The sequence below is a fragment of the Oryza glaberrima genome, chromosome 2, assembly GCF_000147395.1.
Source record: "Oryza glaberrima chromosome 2, OglaRS2, whole genome shotgun sequence".
Lineage (NCBI taxonomy): Eukaryota > Viridiplantae > Streptophyta > Magnoliopsida > Poales > Poaceae > Oryza > Oryza glaberrima.
Window position 1 is genome coordinate 33,868,903 of NC_068327.1, and position 18,159 is coordinate 33,887,061.

At 44.4% G+C, this 18,159-nt stretch overlaps 4 protein-coding genes and 3 non-coding genes across 8 annotated transcripts; 6 read left to right on the forward strand and 1 right to left on the reverse strand.

Moving 5' to 3' along the window:
* The first annotated feature begins 925 nt into the window (after positions 1-925).
* Positions 926-3,661, forward strand: LOC127761545 (protein DETOXIFICATION 35-like). The gene is made up of 6 exons (XM_052285853.1): positions 926-1,432; positions 1,512-2,137; positions 2,209-2,504; positions 2,843-2,961; positions 3,071-3,157; positions 3,262-3,661. Exons 1-6 carry the CDS (start codon positions 989-991, stop codon positions 3,352-3,354), a joined length of 1,665 nt encoding a protein of 554 aa, XP_052141813.1. The 5' UTR covers positions 926-988; the 3' UTR covers positions 3,355-3,661.
* Positions 3,662-4,426: 765 nt separating this feature from the next.
* Positions 4,427-4,510, reverse strand: TRNAL-CAA (transfer RNA leucine (anticodon CAA)). Its single transcript has one exon. It is a non-coding gene; the product is annotated as a tRNA-Leu (tRNA).
* Positions 4,511-4,663: 153 nt separating this feature from the next.
* Positions 4,664-7,841, forward strand: LOC127762314 (rRNA 2'-O-methyltransferase fibrillarin 2-like). Its single transcript, XM_052286787.1, has 7 exons — positions 4,664-4,766; positions 4,860-5,167; positions 5,412-5,507; positions 5,635-5,712; positions 5,792-5,968; positions 7,307-7,375; positions 7,486-7,841. Exons 1-7 carry the CDS (start codon positions 4,751-4,753, stop codon positions 7,660-7,662), a joined length of 921 nt encoding a protein of 306 aa, XP_052142747.1. The 5' UTR covers positions 4,664-4,750; the 3' UTR covers positions 7,663-7,841.
* On the forward strand, positions 6,082-6,156 carry LOC127764841 (small nucleolar RNA snoR60). Its single transcript, XR_008015984.1, has one exon. It is a non-coding gene; the product is annotated as a small nucleolar RNA snoR60 (small nucleolar RNA).
* LOC127764842 (small nucleolar RNA snoR60) lies at positions 6,668-6,742 on the forward strand. Its single transcript, XR_008015985.1, has one exon. It is a non-coding gene; the product is annotated as a small nucleolar RNA snoR60 (small nucleolar RNA).
* A 403-nt stretch (positions 7,842-8,244) lies between the features above and the next one.
* LOC127762315 (ATG8-interacting protein 1-like) lies at positions 8,245-11,376 on the forward strand. Of its 2 annotated transcripts, none has more exons than XM_052286790.1 (3): positions 8,245-8,402; positions 9,394-10,171; positions 10,942-11,376. In XM_052286790.1, exons 2-3 carry the CDS (start codon positions 9,398-9,400, stop codon positions 10,966-10,968), a joined length of 801 nt encoding a protein of 266 aa, XP_052142750.1. In that variant the 5' UTR covers positions 8,245-8,402; positions 9,394-9,397; the 3' UTR covers positions 10,969-11,376. The 2 variants fall into 2 exon arrangements, with proteins under 2 accessions (XP_052142750.1, XP_052142748.1); XM_052286788.1 differs by having other exon boundaries at positions 10,961-11,376.
* A 2,243-nt stretch (positions 11,377-13,619) lies between these two features.
* LOC127763635 (proline-rich receptor-like protein kinase PERK14) lies at positions 13,620-17,504 on the forward strand. The gene is made up of 3 exons (XM_052288399.1): positions 13,620-13,871; positions 14,206-14,471; positions 15,747-17,504. The coding sequence occupies exons 2-3, from the start codon at positions 14,361-14,363 to the stop codon at positions 16,920-16,922; spliced, it is 1,287 nt and encodes a 428-aa protein (XP_052144359.1). The 5' UTR covers positions 13,620-13,871; positions 14,206-14,360; the 3' UTR covers positions 16,923-17,504.
* Positions 17,505-18,159: the final 655 nt, after the last annotated feature.

Below are 18,159 nucleotides of genomic sequence, written 5' to 3' on the forward strand. Positions count from 1 at the left end.
AACGCAGTGGACCTATGTTCATTCTCAGGGTGCAAAAAGTAGCCATTTCATAGTAGAAGCGAATTTTAGATTGGGTTATTTATAAAGCTAAGTTTTCAATTTAAATAACTGTATATATCCAATTGAATGTACACGTCAGATAAATAATACTCCTACCTTTCTCTCGAAAAAAAAAATCTGTAGCCATTTCGTTCAGAATCACGGCGGACCGCCGGTCGAACGCTCGAACCGCATTGCCAGCGTCGGCGGGAGGGACGGTGGCGTGGAGGACGAGGCTGGAAAGAGTGCGAACGGCCCATGAAAAACCGGCCCAAACATACGGGCCTCACGTGGGCCGCGACTCCCTTGCGGCCCTCGGGTTTAGCGCAACAAAACCGACGACGAATAGTCAACGGGCCACAACGGTCTCCGTGGTCGTCGCCGGCGATAGGGAATTGTGAAGGCTCTGCAGTCTCACTGCCACTGCGGCTTCTCGCCAAAGATCTCCATTTTTTTTATTTTTTGCCATGAAAAAACTAAGAGGAGTACTCCCTTCATTTTCAGTTTATAAGATGTTTTGACTACTACTTTAAATTTGATTAAATTTATAGAAAAGGTAATGACTACTCTAATCTAAGACAAATTTATTATGAAAATATATATTATGCAGGATTATACACGAAACATCCTTTTTTGGCTTTTAGCAAAATTCTTTTTTTCTATTTCTACCTGCTCAAGGTATTCATTGGTTAGATGAAACTAATATAATAATATAAATATTATTATATTTATCTATAAATTTAGTTAAACTATAAACCGTTTGACGTCTTATAAGCTGAGACGTATTGAGTAAAAAACATAAATCAGTTGAGAGTGAGGGACGAGGAAAAGTAGAGCCATCCGCGCTACAAGAAGGGGGGGAGGGGAGGCAAGTAGGCAACGCCAAGAACGGCAAATCGAGGCCGGGATTGAAGTGCGGCAATCCAGCAACCAAACCCCTTCCATCGCCATGGCCTACACCGAGCCCCTCCTCCTCTCCGCGCGCCACACCACCCAAACCTCCCCGCGCCACCACCTCCTCCGCTCCCGCCAAGCCGCCGCCGCCGCCGCTGACGGTCGTATGGCTGTCGCCGTGCAGGACGACGAGACCGGCGCGCTCGTCGCCGCTGTTGGCAAGGGCGATGAGGATGACGACGACGACGCTGTCGCCGGGGAGGAGGACGAGGACGACGACGACGCGCCCGTGGTTCGAACCGCGCGCGGGGCGTGGGAGGTGTTCGCGGCGGAGTCGCGGCGGCTGTGGGCGATCGGCGCGCCCATCGCCTTCAACGTCATCTGCCTCTACGGCACCAACTCCACCACGCAGATCTTCGTCGGCCACATCGGCAACCGCGAGCTCTCCGCCGTCGCCATCGGCCTCTCCGTCGTCTCCAACTTCTCCTTCGGCTTCCTCGTGAGTCCTCCCTCCAAATCCTCCATGCGCATCCATCGATGGGATTGAGAGATTGTAATTTGGGCAATGGCAATGGCAGCTCGGCATGGGGAGCGCGCTGGAGACGCTGTGCGGGCAGGCGTTCGGGGCGGGGCAGGTGGCCATGCTGGGCATCTACATGCAGCGCTCGTGGATCATCCTCGCCGCCTCCGCCGCGCTGCTCTCGCCGCTCTACGTCTTCGCGGCGCCCATCCTGCGGCTGCTGGGGCAGGAGGAGAGCATCGCCGCCGCCGCGGGGGAGTTCACGGTGCGGATCATCCCGCAGATGTTCGCGCTCGCCATCAACTTCCCCACGCAGAAGTTCCTCCAGGCGCAGAGCAAGGTGACGGTGCTGGCCTGGATCGGCTTCGCGGCGCTCCTCGCCCACGTCGGCCTCCTCGCCCTCTTCGTCTCCGCGCTCGGCTGGGGCATCGCCGGCGCCGCCGCCGCGTACGACGTCTCCTCCTGGCTCACCGCGCTGGCGCAGGTGGCCTACGTCGTCGGCTGGTGCCGCGACGGCTGGACGGGCCTGTCCCGCAAGGCGTTCAACGAGCTCTGGGCCTTCGTCAAGCTCTCCCTAGCCTCCGCCGTCATGCTCTGCCTCGAGATATGGTATATGATGGTGCTCGTCGTCCTCACCGGTCACCTCGACGACGCCGAGATCGCCGTCGACTCCATATCTATATGGTATAAAACACTACCATCGATGATTATGTTGCGATCGATATGAATCATAAATATACATATGTTTGATGCAGTATGAATATAAATGGATGGGAGGGGATGCTGTTCATAGGGCTGAACGCGGCGATCAGCGTGCGGGTGTCGAACGAGCTCGGGTCGGGGAGGCCGAGGGCGACGATGCACGCGGTGGTGGTGGTGCTGGTGCAGTCGCTGGCGTTCGGGCTGCTGGCGATGGTGCTCATCCTCGCCACGCGCAACCACTTCGCCGTCATCTTCACCGGAGACAGGCACCTGCAGAAGGCGGTGGCCAACATCGCCTACATGCTCGCCGTCACCATGGTGCTCAACAGCATCCAGCCCGTCATCTCAGGCAACCATTCACATCTCAGCACTTCATCGTATACTACCTCCGTTTCGAAATGTTTAACGCCGTTGACTTTTTAGTACATGTTTGACCGTTCGTCTTATTAAAAAATTTTAAGTAGTTATTAATTCTTTTCCTATCATTTGATTTATTATTAAATATATTTTTATGTAGGCATATAATTTTACATATTTAACAAAAGTTTTTGAATAAGACGAACGGTTAAACATGTGCTAAAAAGTTAACGGTGTCAAACATTTTAAAACGGAGGGAGTATATAATTGCGACTAACTAAATTCCGATGAACTGATCCTTGGAAGAATTCATTGTCTACTTCTTTTTAGGAGTGGCGGTCGGCGGCGGATGGCAGGGAGTGGTGGCGTACATTAATCTGGCGTGTTACTACGGCTTCGGCCTCCCTCTCGGCTTCATATTTGGCTACCTCTTCAGATGGGGTGTGAAGGTAAAATTCAGTTCAGTTCAAAATCGTCTCACTACTACTACATAACTGAATCATGCAGTCGAGCATATATATTTAATTTTCGTTTTCGAAAATTCTACGGAACTTGCAGGGCATTTGGGCTGGCATGTTGTGTGGGACGGCAATGCAGACGGCCATCCTCATGTACATGGTCTGCAAAACTGACTGGGAAGCAGAGGTGTTAATCACAGCAGCATTTTTATTCACGTTATATTCTTACTTGTAGTAGATAATAAACTCACATCATAATTGCCATGTTTATGCTGGTTTTACTTCCTGCAGTCAGTGCAAGCGTTGGAGAGGGTTAGATTATGGGGAGGGCAGCCGGAGCACGAGAAGCTTCCGACGTCAGAGCCGGAGAGGACGATCATCTAGATAGACATGCCTCCATTTTTTCATTTCATTTTTTTTTTGCTACCGCTGTTGCTGTTTAATTAGCTAGGAGGTTAGTTCATAGGTGAGAGTATCCATGGAAGAGAAGGGGATTGAGGAGTGAGATTTTTTTTAGGCTTTTGTGAATCGGCTAGCTTGCAGTCACACTGCGCATATGTGTAGGATTAGTGATAGGCCGCAACTAAGATGGTTAATTAATTCATCATTAGGCTCGATCAGTATGGTTTCTTGTACACTGTTAATTAGTCCGTTACTAGTCATACACTTGTGACAAATTCTGTACCGATTGCTCATTCTTTGCACTGGACGGTTCGACCTGAAAGTAGCAGTTCGATGATGTGCAGATTGATTTTCTAACGTCAGACCAATAAGAACGCCATCGGTGCTGGGAATGCATGCCATGGGCGTTGATGCCATCGGTGCTAGCATCATACTCCAGGCTCGCTCATGCAGCACGGCCGTGGATTCCCCACGAAATCAAATGAAATGGAGATGGATAAATGAACCAAGCTGAAATGTTGAAACAATAAGGGCCCGTTTAGTTCCCTAAATTTTTTCCCAAAAACATCATATCGAATCTTTGTACACATATATGAAGTATTAAATATAGGTAAAAAGAAAAACTAATTGCACAGTTATGGAGGAAATCGCGAGACGAATATTTTAAGCCTAATTAGTCCGTGATTAGCCATAAGTGCTACAGTAACTCACATGTGCTAATGACGGCTTAATTAGTCTCAAAAGATTCGTCTTGCGGTTTCCAGGCGAGTACTGAAATTAGTTTTTTTATTTGTGTCCGAAAACCCCTTCCGACATCCGGTTAAACGTTCGATGTGACACCCAAAAATTTCCTTTTCCCCAACTAAACACACCCTAAGAATGAATAAAATGGAATGAAGAAAAATAAATTGTTAATAATGTCAGAAAATAATGTTGAAACAATAAGAATGAATAAAAATAGAATGAAGAAAAATAATTTATTAATAATGTCAGACATGAAGAAAAAAAAGAAAAATAAATTGTTAATAATGTCAGACATGAAGAAAAAATACAATGTCAGAAGTGGGATTTGAACCCACGCCCTCGTTAGAGGACCAGAACTTGAGTCTGGCGCCTTAGACCACTCGGCCATCCTGACCGTCCTGTCGTTATAACTTTTTTAACATTTAAAATGTAAGTATTCGCGATCTGACCGTCCATTACCCGTCACTCGCATCAACGGCCATGATCGAACATCAACCCTAGCCTCCCCCTCTACAAATCATTCCCTTCCTCGTTCCCTCTTCCAAACCCTAATCCCCCTCCAAAACCCTACACCCACCCCCTCACCTCCGGCGGCGGCGGCGGCGGCGGAGAGCAACATCGTCGAGTCGACGCCATGAGGCCACCGCGAGGTAAGCATCCGAAACCCTAGGATTACTCCCCGTGTTGGTCTTGCGCTCTCTCGGCTCGTTTTGAATCTTACGTGATATATGCTTTGGTTTCAGGGAGGGGATTCGGGAGGGGAGGGAGAGGCGATGGCGGCGGCCGCAGTGGCGGCGGTGGGAGGGGATTCGGGAGGGGCGGGGACAGCGGAGGGAGAGGAGGCCGTGGGAGGGGAGGTGGCAGGACGCCAAGGGGCCGTGGCGGCGGCCGCGGTGGCGGGAGGGGTGGCATGAAGGGCGGGAGCAAGGTGGTCGTGGTGCCGCACAAGCACAACGGCGTCTTCATCGCCAAGGCCAAGGAGGACGCGCTCTGCACCAAGAACATGGTCCCCGGCGAGTCCGTCTACGGAGAGAAGCGTATCTCAGTCCAGGTCCATTGCTGTTACCTTCTCCTCCTTTCATTTTTTTGTTCCTCTTTTGTGCATCATTCGAGATATAAGCTATAGTGTTACATGTAGAAATTCTCTTTTGTGCACCATTCTCTACTGAGCTACTATAAGCTATCTTGTATATGTAGGAATCTGTAAGATAATGTTCTGTAGAAGTCTGTATGTTTTGTTGTATTGTAGTGTACCCTGCAAGTTATGCTTATTGCTGATGTTTCTGCGTGAACAGAATGAGGATGGAACTAAGGTTGAATACAGGGTGTGGAACCCCTTCCGTTCTAAGCTGGCTGCTGCTGTGCTTGGTGGTGTCGACAACATCTGGATTGTAAGTTTTTTTTTGTTGTTGAATCACTGTGCGCAGTAGCTCAGGCCGAAGTGCTAATGCATCAGTATGGTTGTCAGATCTTTAGTTTAGAAGAGCATCACGTGTTAATCGTTGTTTCATGATTTAGGCTCCTGGTACTCGTGTGCTATATCTCGGTGCTGCCTCAGGAACAACAGTGTCTCATGTGTCCGATATTGTTGGACCGGTGAGATGTCATTTGCCATCCTCATTTCTTATTCAGGCAACATATGCAATTTGCCTTTGCTAATTGTGTCATTTTGCAGACTGGTTTGGTCTACGCTGTTGAGTTCTCGCACAGGAGTGGTAGGGATCTTGTTAACATGGCCAAAAAGAGGACTAATGTGATCCCCATCATTGAGGATGCTAGGCACCCAGCAAGGTACCGGATGTTGGTTGGCATGGTTGATGTTATCTTCTCTGATGTTGCCCAGCCAGATCAGGTATACCTTTCTCACACTATGATTTCAGTACCATGAGATTGCCAGATTTATTATATGATTACCTGTATTTAATTAACCGTTTGCATTACTTGCATTCTTTGGCTTCTTCTGGGCTGCAAATGATGAGCTTACTCGGATTCCCCTTCAGGACATCAAATTGGATGATGCAAATTCGAGTTCCTGATGCGCTAACGCCCATTATCACCTGTTCTTTATGTGCTGCTTTCTTTAACCATCTTTGTTGTCAGCATGCATTGCTGCATGCAACCTTCTTTATAATTCCATCTCAATATTTGCAGTTTTCATATCTCTTAGCTGTTCGAATTCCATTTTGTGTTTAATTTCCATCTCAATGTGATTCAAACATGTTGAGTAGTAATCCCGTATTCTTCTGTAGTATAACAGAGTATATTGTGACAGGAAGCTGCATTCTTTCTATCGAACCACTTCATTCTTTCTATCGAACCACTTCTTTTATTTGACATATTTTTTATACCCATCCTTTTGAAATTGGTTTTGAAGTGTTCACCTTCACCATGGTTATGAATTTCTTTTGGAGCATTTGGTGGCCTCAATGTCTTCTATTAATTTGTACACTTGTGTTGCTTTGTCTGGCTGTGTTACGCATCTGCGGATTTGCATGTTAGTGCCATCACTATTTACCTTGTCCGTCATTATTTAATGTTTTGATAGGGGCTTTAGCAAATGAGGAACTTACTCGGATTCCCCTTCAGGACATCAAATTGGATTATGCAAATTCGAGTTTCCAATGCGCCGTGCCTTCATTGTTTCTTTCCTTTGCGTTTATGGGTATTCTGAATAAAATATTTTGACTGTGCTAGCAATTTGCCTTATGCCTGTTTTATTCTCTCGTTAGTTGTAAAACCTTCAGTATCGAAGTTGATGCGTGCCTTATTGGTGGCCAATAGTCATGTTTTTGTCCATATTCATTTCCTTGGCATGATCTTGTTTATTTTCTTGACTACATCAGCTGTGGTAGGAATTTATAGGTTTCCTGGTATAGCGTTCTCTCCTATTGTTATTATGTTTTATGCCTCTTTGATAGTGCTAGTTAGGACCAGATTGTTATGTTTTTGCTTTGTAAGGAGTAATGAATACTGTGGAGATAAAAGTTTACGGTTCAGATTTCTGTACTGAATAAACATACTTGCAGTAGTTTCTATAAGGTTGCTGCTCGAGTTAAGAGATAATTTGTATCCCATAAAATTACCTTTATGGAATCTTCCTTGGCATGTCCCTGTGTTAAAAATCGTGAAGGTTCTCACAGAATTCAGTTTTGAAACCCGTTTGCAATTTTAATCTTCTACTACCCTGCAGGCTAGGATCTTAGCCCTCAACGCATCCTACTTCCTGAAGAATGGTGGACATTTTGTCATTTCAATCAAGGTACTTTTGGTCTTTTTTTCTCGCTCCTGAAACCTGAAGTTAATCACGTTTATTGAGATTGCGGAGACAGAAGATGATAGCAGCATTGGACTGACAAACTGTTTGAACAGGCGAACTGTATCGACTCCACCATGCCAGCTGAGGCTGTGTTCGCTAGCGAGGTTGAGAAGCTGAAGGCGGATCAGTTCAAGCCGTCGGAGCAGGTGACCCTGGAGCCCTTCGAGCGTGACCATGCCTGCGTCGTTGGTGGCTACAGGATGCCCAAGAAGCAAAAGGGCACATCTTAATTTAAGGATACGGCCATCTGCGGTCAAAGCTCAAATGTACTAGTAGAACTTTTTATAAGCGTTAGCGTTTTTGCTTAAGCTATTTTAATTAGTTCATGCTGCTGCTGGTTTTACAGCAATCCATGTGTACCGCGAACAGAGAAGTTGAAATTGGTTGAATCGACGCTACCGATTAACTATCCTCTCGGCCAACTTAATTTCACATGGCACAATGTCATCACGAATCATCATGGATGTGCTACTAGCAAAAGCTTTGTATGTGCTGGTAGATTTCACGCAATGGCAACTCCTACCACGGTATTTGATTTAATTTTCCGTTGGGCAACCATAAATGGATTAAAGTAGCAGCAAAACCTGCTGCTGTAAGTGGTTTAAGGGAGAGTGATAAAAAGAGGAATCATCAAGGAATAATCCAGGAGTATATTTTGAGTAATATATAGGAAAATGGTGCACGTGGAACTCTGTTGGGCCGAAAAGAAAGAGAGAGGCTAGGCGGCCCATTGGACCAAAGGGAAAACCGCTCGCGGACGCAGTGGAGAGGAGAGAGAAAGAGGCGGTTTCAGAAGCGCAGAGAGAGAGAGAGAGAGAGAGAGAGAGAGTAGAAAAATCTCCGCACGCAACGCCAATCCTTCCTTCCCCTTCTTCTCGCGAGAGAGAGAGAGAGAGAGAGTAGTTCAGTTCCCATTCTCGCCTGCTTTCCTCACTCGCGATCGCGACTCCCCCCCTCCTCCTCGTCGCCGGTATGGCCGATCTTCCTCTCCCCTCTGCCGATCTGCGATTCCGGGTTTCTCCTCGCGTTTCTCGGCAACCGCTGGCGACTAGCTTTTTGGGAGTTGGGACGATCAGTTCTTAATCCCTATGTGATTGTTGTTGTGGTTGCGATTTCTTAATTCACCGTGCTGTTATTCGGGTAGCGATTTCTTCATCAGTCAAGTTTGATTAGTTGCTCTCTACTAGTAGGCTAGTAGCAAGTACTTAGACTTGGCAAGACTCGTATTATTACATCTACTGTGTGTGTAATATAGGCTTGCTTCAGTTGGTGTATATACTTCAGTCGGGCTTCGATCACCCCAACAATTTTATCCCTGTGTCTCTAGGTATAAGTGGCTCTGTCGTTAGTATGGCTAGTGAAATTCTGGTTAACAGTTGCTAGCTTCTTTGTCGAATTGTAAACACTTTCCATTATATGAGTTGCTTGTTTACCTACATCGATGGCTTGTTTGCTGCCTAGTCTCTTCTGTATATTATACACCTCACAGTTTGGAAATATAAGTAGCGATTAATTCTGTATTGTTTTAGTTGCTTGAATTCACATACTGTATGCCCATCTCGGAACTATTCGAGTACACCTGCCATGTTGGGCTGGTTTGGTTTTATGCCCTACCAAAAGCTTGGGGGCGAGTTTTGTCACTACCAAAATTTTTGGTAGGGTAGAGTTAGAATGATTTGTTTGGATTGATGCCAAAATGTGACTGTGAGAAACAAATATGCGGGCGATGCCAAAATCTTGTTAGGGTTCAATTTTGAAATTTTGATGGGGGTGTTTGGTTTGCTACCCACCAGATATCAAACCAAACTAGCACATTCTTTTGCCTTGTCCTTTGCTTTGAGGTTTTTTTTTTTTCTAATACTTGCCTTCGTAGGTTATCAAATCTAAAGACATCACCCCATCTAAATTAACTTTCTTGTTATATGGTCTTCAATAATGGAGTCTTCTGACTTTGATTACAGGAAGATGGAGCCTGATCAGAGTGGTGCTGAGCAGACTTCTCCACGTGGGAATGATTGGGAAGTTGTCCAACTTACTGCATCAACATATGCATCTGCACCTGGACCAAGAATGTCTGAGCCTTCTGACGAGGCTGAAGTCAAGGGATATGACACAAAAGGGGATGATTCAGCTGCAGCACTGTTGATGTCTGGTCATTTCTCGGTTTCACCGAGTGAGGTTGAGAGTCTCCTTAGGGGCACTGATGGCAAAGAGCACCAGAAGGAGCTTTCTGGCCAAGATGCAGTTTCTGCCGAAGGTGATGACGAAAAATTCCAGGACACCTGTGAGCATAAACTGAAGGATGACCTTCACTGGATTCCATCCTTTGACAAAGGGAAAAACCTTTCCCTGGTTGACATGGAGTTTGATAAAGCATTCCAAGGGATGGGTTTGGTTGGTGAGGAACCACTTGGGTTCTCATCATCTCGTTACAATCCAATTGATGCTAACAATGAGAAGAAAACTGAGGAGCCAACTGTGCAAAATGTGAACCGTGTCATTGATTCATCCAAGGTTGTTGCATCTAGTGAACAAAACAAACCTGATGATTCTGAATTTCCACACGAAGCTTCATGGAAGAAGCAACTCTTATCACTGTACAAGAATGTGAGGAAAAGCAACAAATTCTGGCCCATCGTTGTTGCTACTGCTTTGGTGGGAGTCACATGTTTTTGGAGGCGCTGGCAGAAGGGCAAGTTGCAGCATCAGCCGGTCAAATTGTATCCCAGCAGCAATGAGGTAATTGTGAATGAACATCTTTGTTTTTAAGAAAAAAAATGCCTTCCTTTTTTTCTTTTACAAAACGTGAGGGATTTTCCTATGGTCAACAAGTAGGTCGGTAGGAATGTAAGGACGGACTTGACCAGTAGCAGACATCTTTAGTTAGAATCAAACCATATGCATCCTCTTGCAGGACAGGGGCAGGCCTAGATATTTGATCGGTAAGTATGCTGTGGTTTTCCCCCCGACCAATATGAAGGTTTCTATTATCACAAGGATGTCTTATAGCACATACTGTAATATCCCTTTACACCTTAAGGGCTTGTTTGGGTAGGCCGAAATCATGGTCAACACATGTGGATCCTGTATTTGAGGCCCATCCAAACAAATGCTGTTCTGATAAGTATCTTAGGTTGTAATGCTAAGTGAGAAACACATGGTGAGGGACACCTTTTTTCAAGTAACTAGAGGATTCCCCTCGCATTGCAGCGTAAGCCAGAAAGTCTTCATAGTATATTACATTTGAAGGGAGCAAGTAACTGAAGGCATGAATGATGGTTGAGATTAAACTCAAAGAGAGATCCAGTGGCCTATGTTTTTTAGGTGATGTGGCTCAATGCATTTTGAGCATTTGGTGCTAATTATATAGGAATACAGGATATAAGATAAGATTGTTTATTTTGGCCTCCATGGTTTGCTGAAATCCAGCATGTTTGATGCTTGTTGCGGCAATTCTGATTTTACTGGTTATGAAGTGGTTGCTATCAGCTGAGTTCTAATTAACGCAGGCTTCTGTTGGCTTTTCAGAAAATTAACCAAGCTGTAGGACCGTTGAATCGCATCAAGGACATCCTTGTTGCCAACAATCACCCAGCTCCAGCTATCCATGGACATGCTCGATTGAGCTGATTATGCTCACCAAGTCCCGCCAACATGCTCAGTTTATGAGACATCTCCTAAATATGTACCCACTTGAGTCATCATCATCAGTGAAGAATGAATGCACTGGGGCATCATCTACTCAATACTGAAAATCGTCTGGGTGTTTATGCGTTGAAGTTATGTAATTGATTCAAACCCCCCCTTGGATTTGTATTTATGTGTTTAGTGTGATTCATCTTCTTCCTCTTTTGAGAGTACTGCTCCTGGTTTGTCAACTGCAGTGCCCTTTCAGGTTGCTGCAGAAAACTTGTATATATATATATGATCATTTAGGTTGATGATGTTTTTGGTCTGTCTGTGTTGTGTGATCCTGCTTATATTGTCAACACTTACGTTTGATTTCCCAAGAACAGTTTAGCAGAAGCTGTAACTCGATGAGTCGGGCTTTCAGATACCAAAGCTTTGATTACATGACATATTGTAGTATTGTCTGAAGCCACTACTGGGTCTCTTTTTAAAACTGTGCTATATTCCATTTTGTATTACTAGCATATCATGAATAAATACATAATTACCCCACTTTTACATTGAAGAAGACAAAACAACTCCATTTGAGGAATGTGTTGGGTACCCATTGGCTGACAGTATGGAAATTATTCCTTGTCTGTTAGTATTAGCATAGAATAATCTTGCCCCAATCGTGGTGGCTGGCTGGCCGAAATAAGAATTGCTGCAATGGATTTAAGAAGATTGTTTCAATCATGTTCCTATCCTAACCACATGGACGCGTTTTTGCAGTGTTAAACTGACCAAGCTTGCAGGCTTCTTTAGAGGATAATAATAGTACAAAATGATGTCAATTATATATATAATACTTAGGAGGAGAGTGAGACACCTTGATTAACACCACACTTAACACTTTAGAAGTAGCCAAAAACCAGAGTTTGGAGATAGCCCCAGCACATGTGGGTGTTGGTGTCATCCCCAGATGATTCTGATGGGGACAACCAACCAAACCCCAAACCTTGCAAGAAAAAAGGATTATGATGCTAACAACTGACAGCAACCAAGGTGTCACCCTAAAGCATTAGCTGGATTTTTCTCATCTTCCAATTATCACTGCATGGTTGTTACACCTGCAACAGCATCTCATCTTCTTCTTTTTGTGTGTGTGTGTGTGTGTGTTTCTAGAACAACAAATTACAGTGGTCACTCACAGTGACTGCAATTAGCACCTACTTTTTCTTGGACATACTATTACTTATCATCCTTTTTTCCTATCCTTTTTTTTCAGTAGACAAGAATTATGCATCAACGATGTTATGTTCTTTTCCAGTGCGATGACCAAGTCTACGTTGAAACAAATGGACTTCTATGCTGAAATACAATGCAGTGGCAATCAACTTATTCACAGTAATAAGGGAAATACATAAATTAAAGAGAAAAAAATGTTACTATCAAGTTGATTAGACAGATACACAGTTCTTAAATAAACCAACTAGTATTTCATTAAACAGCCGCTTGCATTGGAATCTGGCTAATCACTTCATCAGTACCCAGTCCTATCGTTAAGCAACCAGGCCATCATTTTTAATTATTTTTTTCTCCTCCAATAACAACAAACAAAACGAGCCCTCTCTCTCAAAAAAAAAAGAGACAAAAAAATACAGATAAACAAAAGGAGAGCCCGTCGTGTACGTCGTTAGAACAGAACAAAAAAAATACGAGAAGACCACTCCACTAAAACTCTCTCTCATCTGACTCCCCCCATGAAAAGCAATCGCTTTTGTTTGTATCTACCAAAATTTGTTTGAACTCGTCAAACAGTTGACTTAAAGACTTGAGTTACGCACGCGTGAGAAAACCTTCACGGAACTCTGCAAACACAAATATACGAATTTCACATTCGTACGACTTGAATGGAATTTTTACGGAATTCCAGATTTTGAATTTTGAAGTTTGGCGTTGAAAAGATTATTACAGTAGAATACAATAATAATTTCTCCGTATGCGTCGCGTACGAATGGTTATACGGTGGAGTTTGGTCAATAAAGAAAGCAACGGAATGGAAGCTGTGCGTGATGATTTCACGAGCAAAAGTTGAAGAAAAAAAAAAGAGAGAGAAAAATGTTTTTGTTTGTTTTTCCAATGGGAAAAAAGGTAGGTGGGCCCCACCCATCTCCAGCTGCACGAGGGGGCGTGCAGTCGCCGGCTACCTCAGAAGCCCTACCCGCCTCGCCGTAGTGCAAATGACAGGTGGGCCCGGGAACCGCCCGAGCGCACGGATAGCGCGTACGATGTGGGGTGCGTGCGATTATTATTATCGGCTGCCTCCACACGCACACGTGGGATAGTGCCACCGGGCCCTCTCCCTGACCAAAATGCCCTTGCGAACTCCTTCCATTTTACGATACTGCCACCTGAGGTCAACAACCAAATCCATTTTCCTCCCATTATATTCTCGTTTCACAGCGGTGACACACGGAGAAAAAAACCAATATTAATTTCGGTAAAATACGAAATGACTAATATGCCCATGCCCTAATCCCCTTCCGTGTCTTGTGCTTCTCTCTTCCCCGGCAGCGCGTCCATCGTAGTAGTAGTATACTACTCTCTACTCCTCTCCTCTCCTCTCCTCCGCTTTGGTTTGCTCCGATCTGCAGCGAGAGCGGGAGGTCGTCGCCGGCGAGGAGGCGCGGCGGAGGAATCCTCTCCTTCCCGATCCCGTCCGGTGCTTCCTCTTCTTGGTCTGCGAGTAAAGCTCGGCCGCCGCCGGCGACGAACTGGTTTGGGGAGAGCCACGTACGGCGCCGCCTCGGATCGAATCGAATTGGAGGTATCATTCCTTCTCGTAGAGGCACCTCCTCCACCGCGTGTGGCTTGATGAGCGGGCGTGGCGTGGATTGGGAATCCATCGGTGTTTGTTTGGTCGATTGATTGATTGATTTATTTTTTTTCCTTCCATTAAACCATCGTTTATTCGGGATTTGTTCATGCGTAGTGGTAGTGGAGTTGTAATAGCAGTTTGTTTTTTTTTCGAAGAAGAAAAAAGAAAAGAAAAGAGGGAATCCCCGTGCCTCACGTTACGTGGCTTGGAATTTTCTTTTTTTGATGATCCATTCATTACTGGATGATTTTTTTCTCGATTAAAACGTTTATTAATCTTGCAGGTTGATTTGACTCGTTGGTTGGAGCGCTCCATCGATTAAGCAGACGGAGTCATGCTTCTTCTTTGGGTATAAAAGTTTGGATCTCGGAGGCTCGATTCAATCTCTGGAGTGGGAACAATCGTTTGCTCGTGGTCGTGGGATAGCTCCTCTGCGAGATGCAGAGTGGGAGCGAGATGAGACCCGTGCACAACAGTGTCGACACGGTGAACGCGGCTGCTGTTGCCATTGTTACAGCCGAGAGCCGCACGCAACCTCAGGCAGAGCCGGTTCGTGCCTCACTCCCTGCTTCCATGATTTTTTTTTTCATGTATGATATCTTCGTTGCGTGATTCAGCTGGGTCATTTAGGTAGCTTACTTCGATGATATTGTTGTGACGGCGTTCTTGGTTGCTTGGTGGTGGGAGCATTACTCGGTTGTTTTTTAGTTAAGGTTGCTGTATTTAGTAGGCAAAATTGAAGAACTGATAGGCAAGGTACGTTTTGTAGTCTTAGATGTGGTTTTACGCTAGAGTGTTGATGTATTGGACAGTAAACTTGCATTTTTAGGGAGAAACTGCGTAAGTGGATCTATGAGTGCAAATTTTCTTTGCTTATTCATCACTTGTTGACTTGCAACTAATTTCTTGTCCACCGTCTTTAACTTTTACAATATATCAGAAATTTTTAGCACTTCAAATCGAAAATATAACATAAATGCTGCCAGGATTAGTTCCTGCTGTATATTTTTCTAGCTATTGCAATCTATGATTCATTTATCCCCGGTATATATTACCATGTTTGACCTTGAATGAAACCTATGTATCACCTTAAAACATTGAAAATATGCATGGATAAATTACCATTATAAATACTGTGAGAACAAAGGAGGGGAATTGTTGAAACTGTCAGTTTAAACTCTTCAGAGGAATAGATGGGACCAAAAGATTCTTCCTGTGCTGGCCATATGCAAGTATGCAACCAGCCATTATTTTATTTTAACTTGCTGAGGCCTTGGTCATTCTTGTTTTTTTTATTACATGGCCTGCTGTTTGGGCTTTCATCTTTGTATATTATTAATTTCCCTCTGAGATTACCTCTCATAGGGAAATGCAGCACTATGGTACTCATTCATGATAGCCACTCTCCAGGCTATTTAGTTCGGGTTATCTCGTGGCTATGATCATTTATGAAACCTTCTTAATGCTTTTATTTTGAACTGGAAAGTCATTACCTGGCTAATGGGGGATCTATGACGTAATTTTGATGATTTGTGGAATTTCATTTCTAGTTTTTCGTTACGGTTACATGGAGCCTAATAGCTCGATGATGCTATATTTCTATTGCCAACCTGTTTACATGTTCACGTTATTGGTCATCCTAACTCTGCAATACAATTGCTATAGAATGCATGTCTGACAAAAGCTAGGTGCAGGCTACTGTACTCGACTGTGCTTATGCTGTTTATGTGCCAAATATTTATGCTACAATAGTAATCTTCTTAAGTCACATTTCAGGAGGATTAAGACTTTCCTTTTGAATTAAATAGTGTTGTTCTTTTGCAGCGAAGAAAATGGGCTGATTGGTTGAGTGTGTACTTCTGCTTTGGATCACAGAAAAATGGCCGACGCATCAGCCATGCTGTTCTTGTCCCAGAACCTTTACCTCCGAGGACAGATGCACCTATGCCAGAAATTCCAAACCATCCGCCACCCCTGGTATTCCCCTTTGTCGCACCTCCATCCTCTCCTGCTTCTTTTCTCCAATCAGGAGGTGCATCTATTGTACAATCACCTGTTGGTGCTCCATCTTTTTCGCCTCTCTCGCCAAATTCTCCATCCCCCACCGGGCCACCGTCCATCTTTGCTATCGGACCATATGCACATGAGACACAGCTAGTCTCTCCTCCTGTCTTCTCAGCCTTCACAACTGAACCTTCAACAGCTCCTTTCACTCCCCCACCAGAGTCTGTGCATCTGACAACCCCTTCCTCACCAGAGGTGCCATATGCAAAGCTACTTACCTCAATCAACAACAGCAAAAATGCTGAAACAGGTGAGCTTCAGTCATACCAGATTTACCCTGAGAGCCCAATAGGACGTCTGATATCTCCAAGCTCAGCTTGTTCAGGGACTTGCTCTCCATTTCCTGACCCTGAGGTGCAGACTTCCTCACGTTCCACATTCCCCTCATTCCCAGTTCGTGAGCCTCCAAAGATACTGGATGGCGAGGGAATTGCAACACAGAAGTTGATACCTCGCCATATGCGCAATGGCGGTTCTCTCTTGGATGGACATATTTCTGCTGCTGTACCAGTCGTAGACTTCTCTGCCCGACTTCAAAATAATGATCATGCTATGGATCATCGGGTTTCATTTGAGTTAACAGTAGAAGATGTAGCTCGCTGTCTTGAGAAGAAAACCAACATTAATGGGGAGTCTGCTGCAGCTTCTTTTCGCCTTGTGCCCACCGGTAACGGCGATCACATTCATCCCAGAGAATCGAATGATACAAGAGCAGGGCTATGTGTTGATGAAACATACCATGATCTGCCTGAGAAAGCACGGCGCTCCTTGTCCCTTCGTAAGGCTAAAGAATTCAAGTTCAACAATGTTGATGCTCCTAGTGTGGAGCCGAGCGTTGGATCAGACTGGTGGGCAAACGAGAAAGTTGCTGGGATCACATCAGAGCCAAGGAAAAGCTGGTCCTTCTTCCCAGTGGCACAGCCAGGGGTCAGCTAACAGTTGCACTGACCATAACCTTACAAGATGAAGAAACAAGCTTCTGTCATTTTTGCTCCTGCTGTTTCTCAGTTCCCCAGATACCATCATCATAACTGCAGGAGATGCAAACTTATGCAAAATATTCCAGTTTTAGCGGTAAGTTGGAGTTAGTTAGTAACTCAGTGTCCAGCTAATATCATCATAAGATACTAAAGCTGATGCAGATTCTGGAACCTGTTGTTATAAAACCATAATACTTCCATGGTGTAGCGTCTGTTGTATCCTCCTTAACTGACTGGCTGTTCTGATACTGATGCTGTTTATGTACATAATAAACTAGCGAAAAGAGTAGAACTCTTCCTTGCAGCAGTGTATTGTCAGAGTGGAGCAAGCAAATGACTCTGATCCCCTCTTCAATTAGTTGTGCTTTGGCTTTAGCAGAAGAAACTTGAAAATATTGTTCTGTCGTGCTTACCAGTTCGGCAAGAATTTCAATTCTGTCTTGGCATATGTGATGTCACATCTCTTATCACAAATTCTGTAAGCAACACTATTTTGTTGTGCTCTGTATATTAAATTGGGCCAAGTGCTGACTGTTTATATTTGAATGTTTGATTACCCATGGTCATTCTGAAATGAGAATTATTCTACCCTTAACTTAATCACGTCATTTTTTTTCATAATTAATGGTGTATGAGGATTGTTCTGTTGTAGTTGCTGAGCCTGGATAGGAACAAAAGAGCTGGAAAAAAAAATCAATCAGAGCTCTTACGTTGTGCTGGCTAGAACTCTGGACGAAATTCATTGATGGCCCGCCAGAGATTACATCAAGATCACGAGACGTTGATCGTGCACATAGAGAAACCCGACGAGCAATAATTATCACTGATATGTCAAGATTTAATGACCCCAATGCTTGTCAAGAGACGCATCGCTAACGAAAATATTTTCCCATGCATTCTCGTCAAGAGATGAGCATATGCGTATCTATCAATCTTGTGTTGCTTCTCATAATTATCCACGAAATAAAACTATCAGTACGATTGGAATTATGTAGCTTGGATGAAATAATGTCAATCCAGGACAGCTTGAACTAAACAGAACAGAGGGTGTTCCTGATATTTGTTTTTGTTTGGGTCAAAATCAATCTACGTCCAATTGAAACCGATGAAAACGAAACACAAAACAGCAAATATCATAGTACTGTTCCTATTAAAAATGGAAACAAGAAAAATGCAGCTTGAGTCAAAATCCG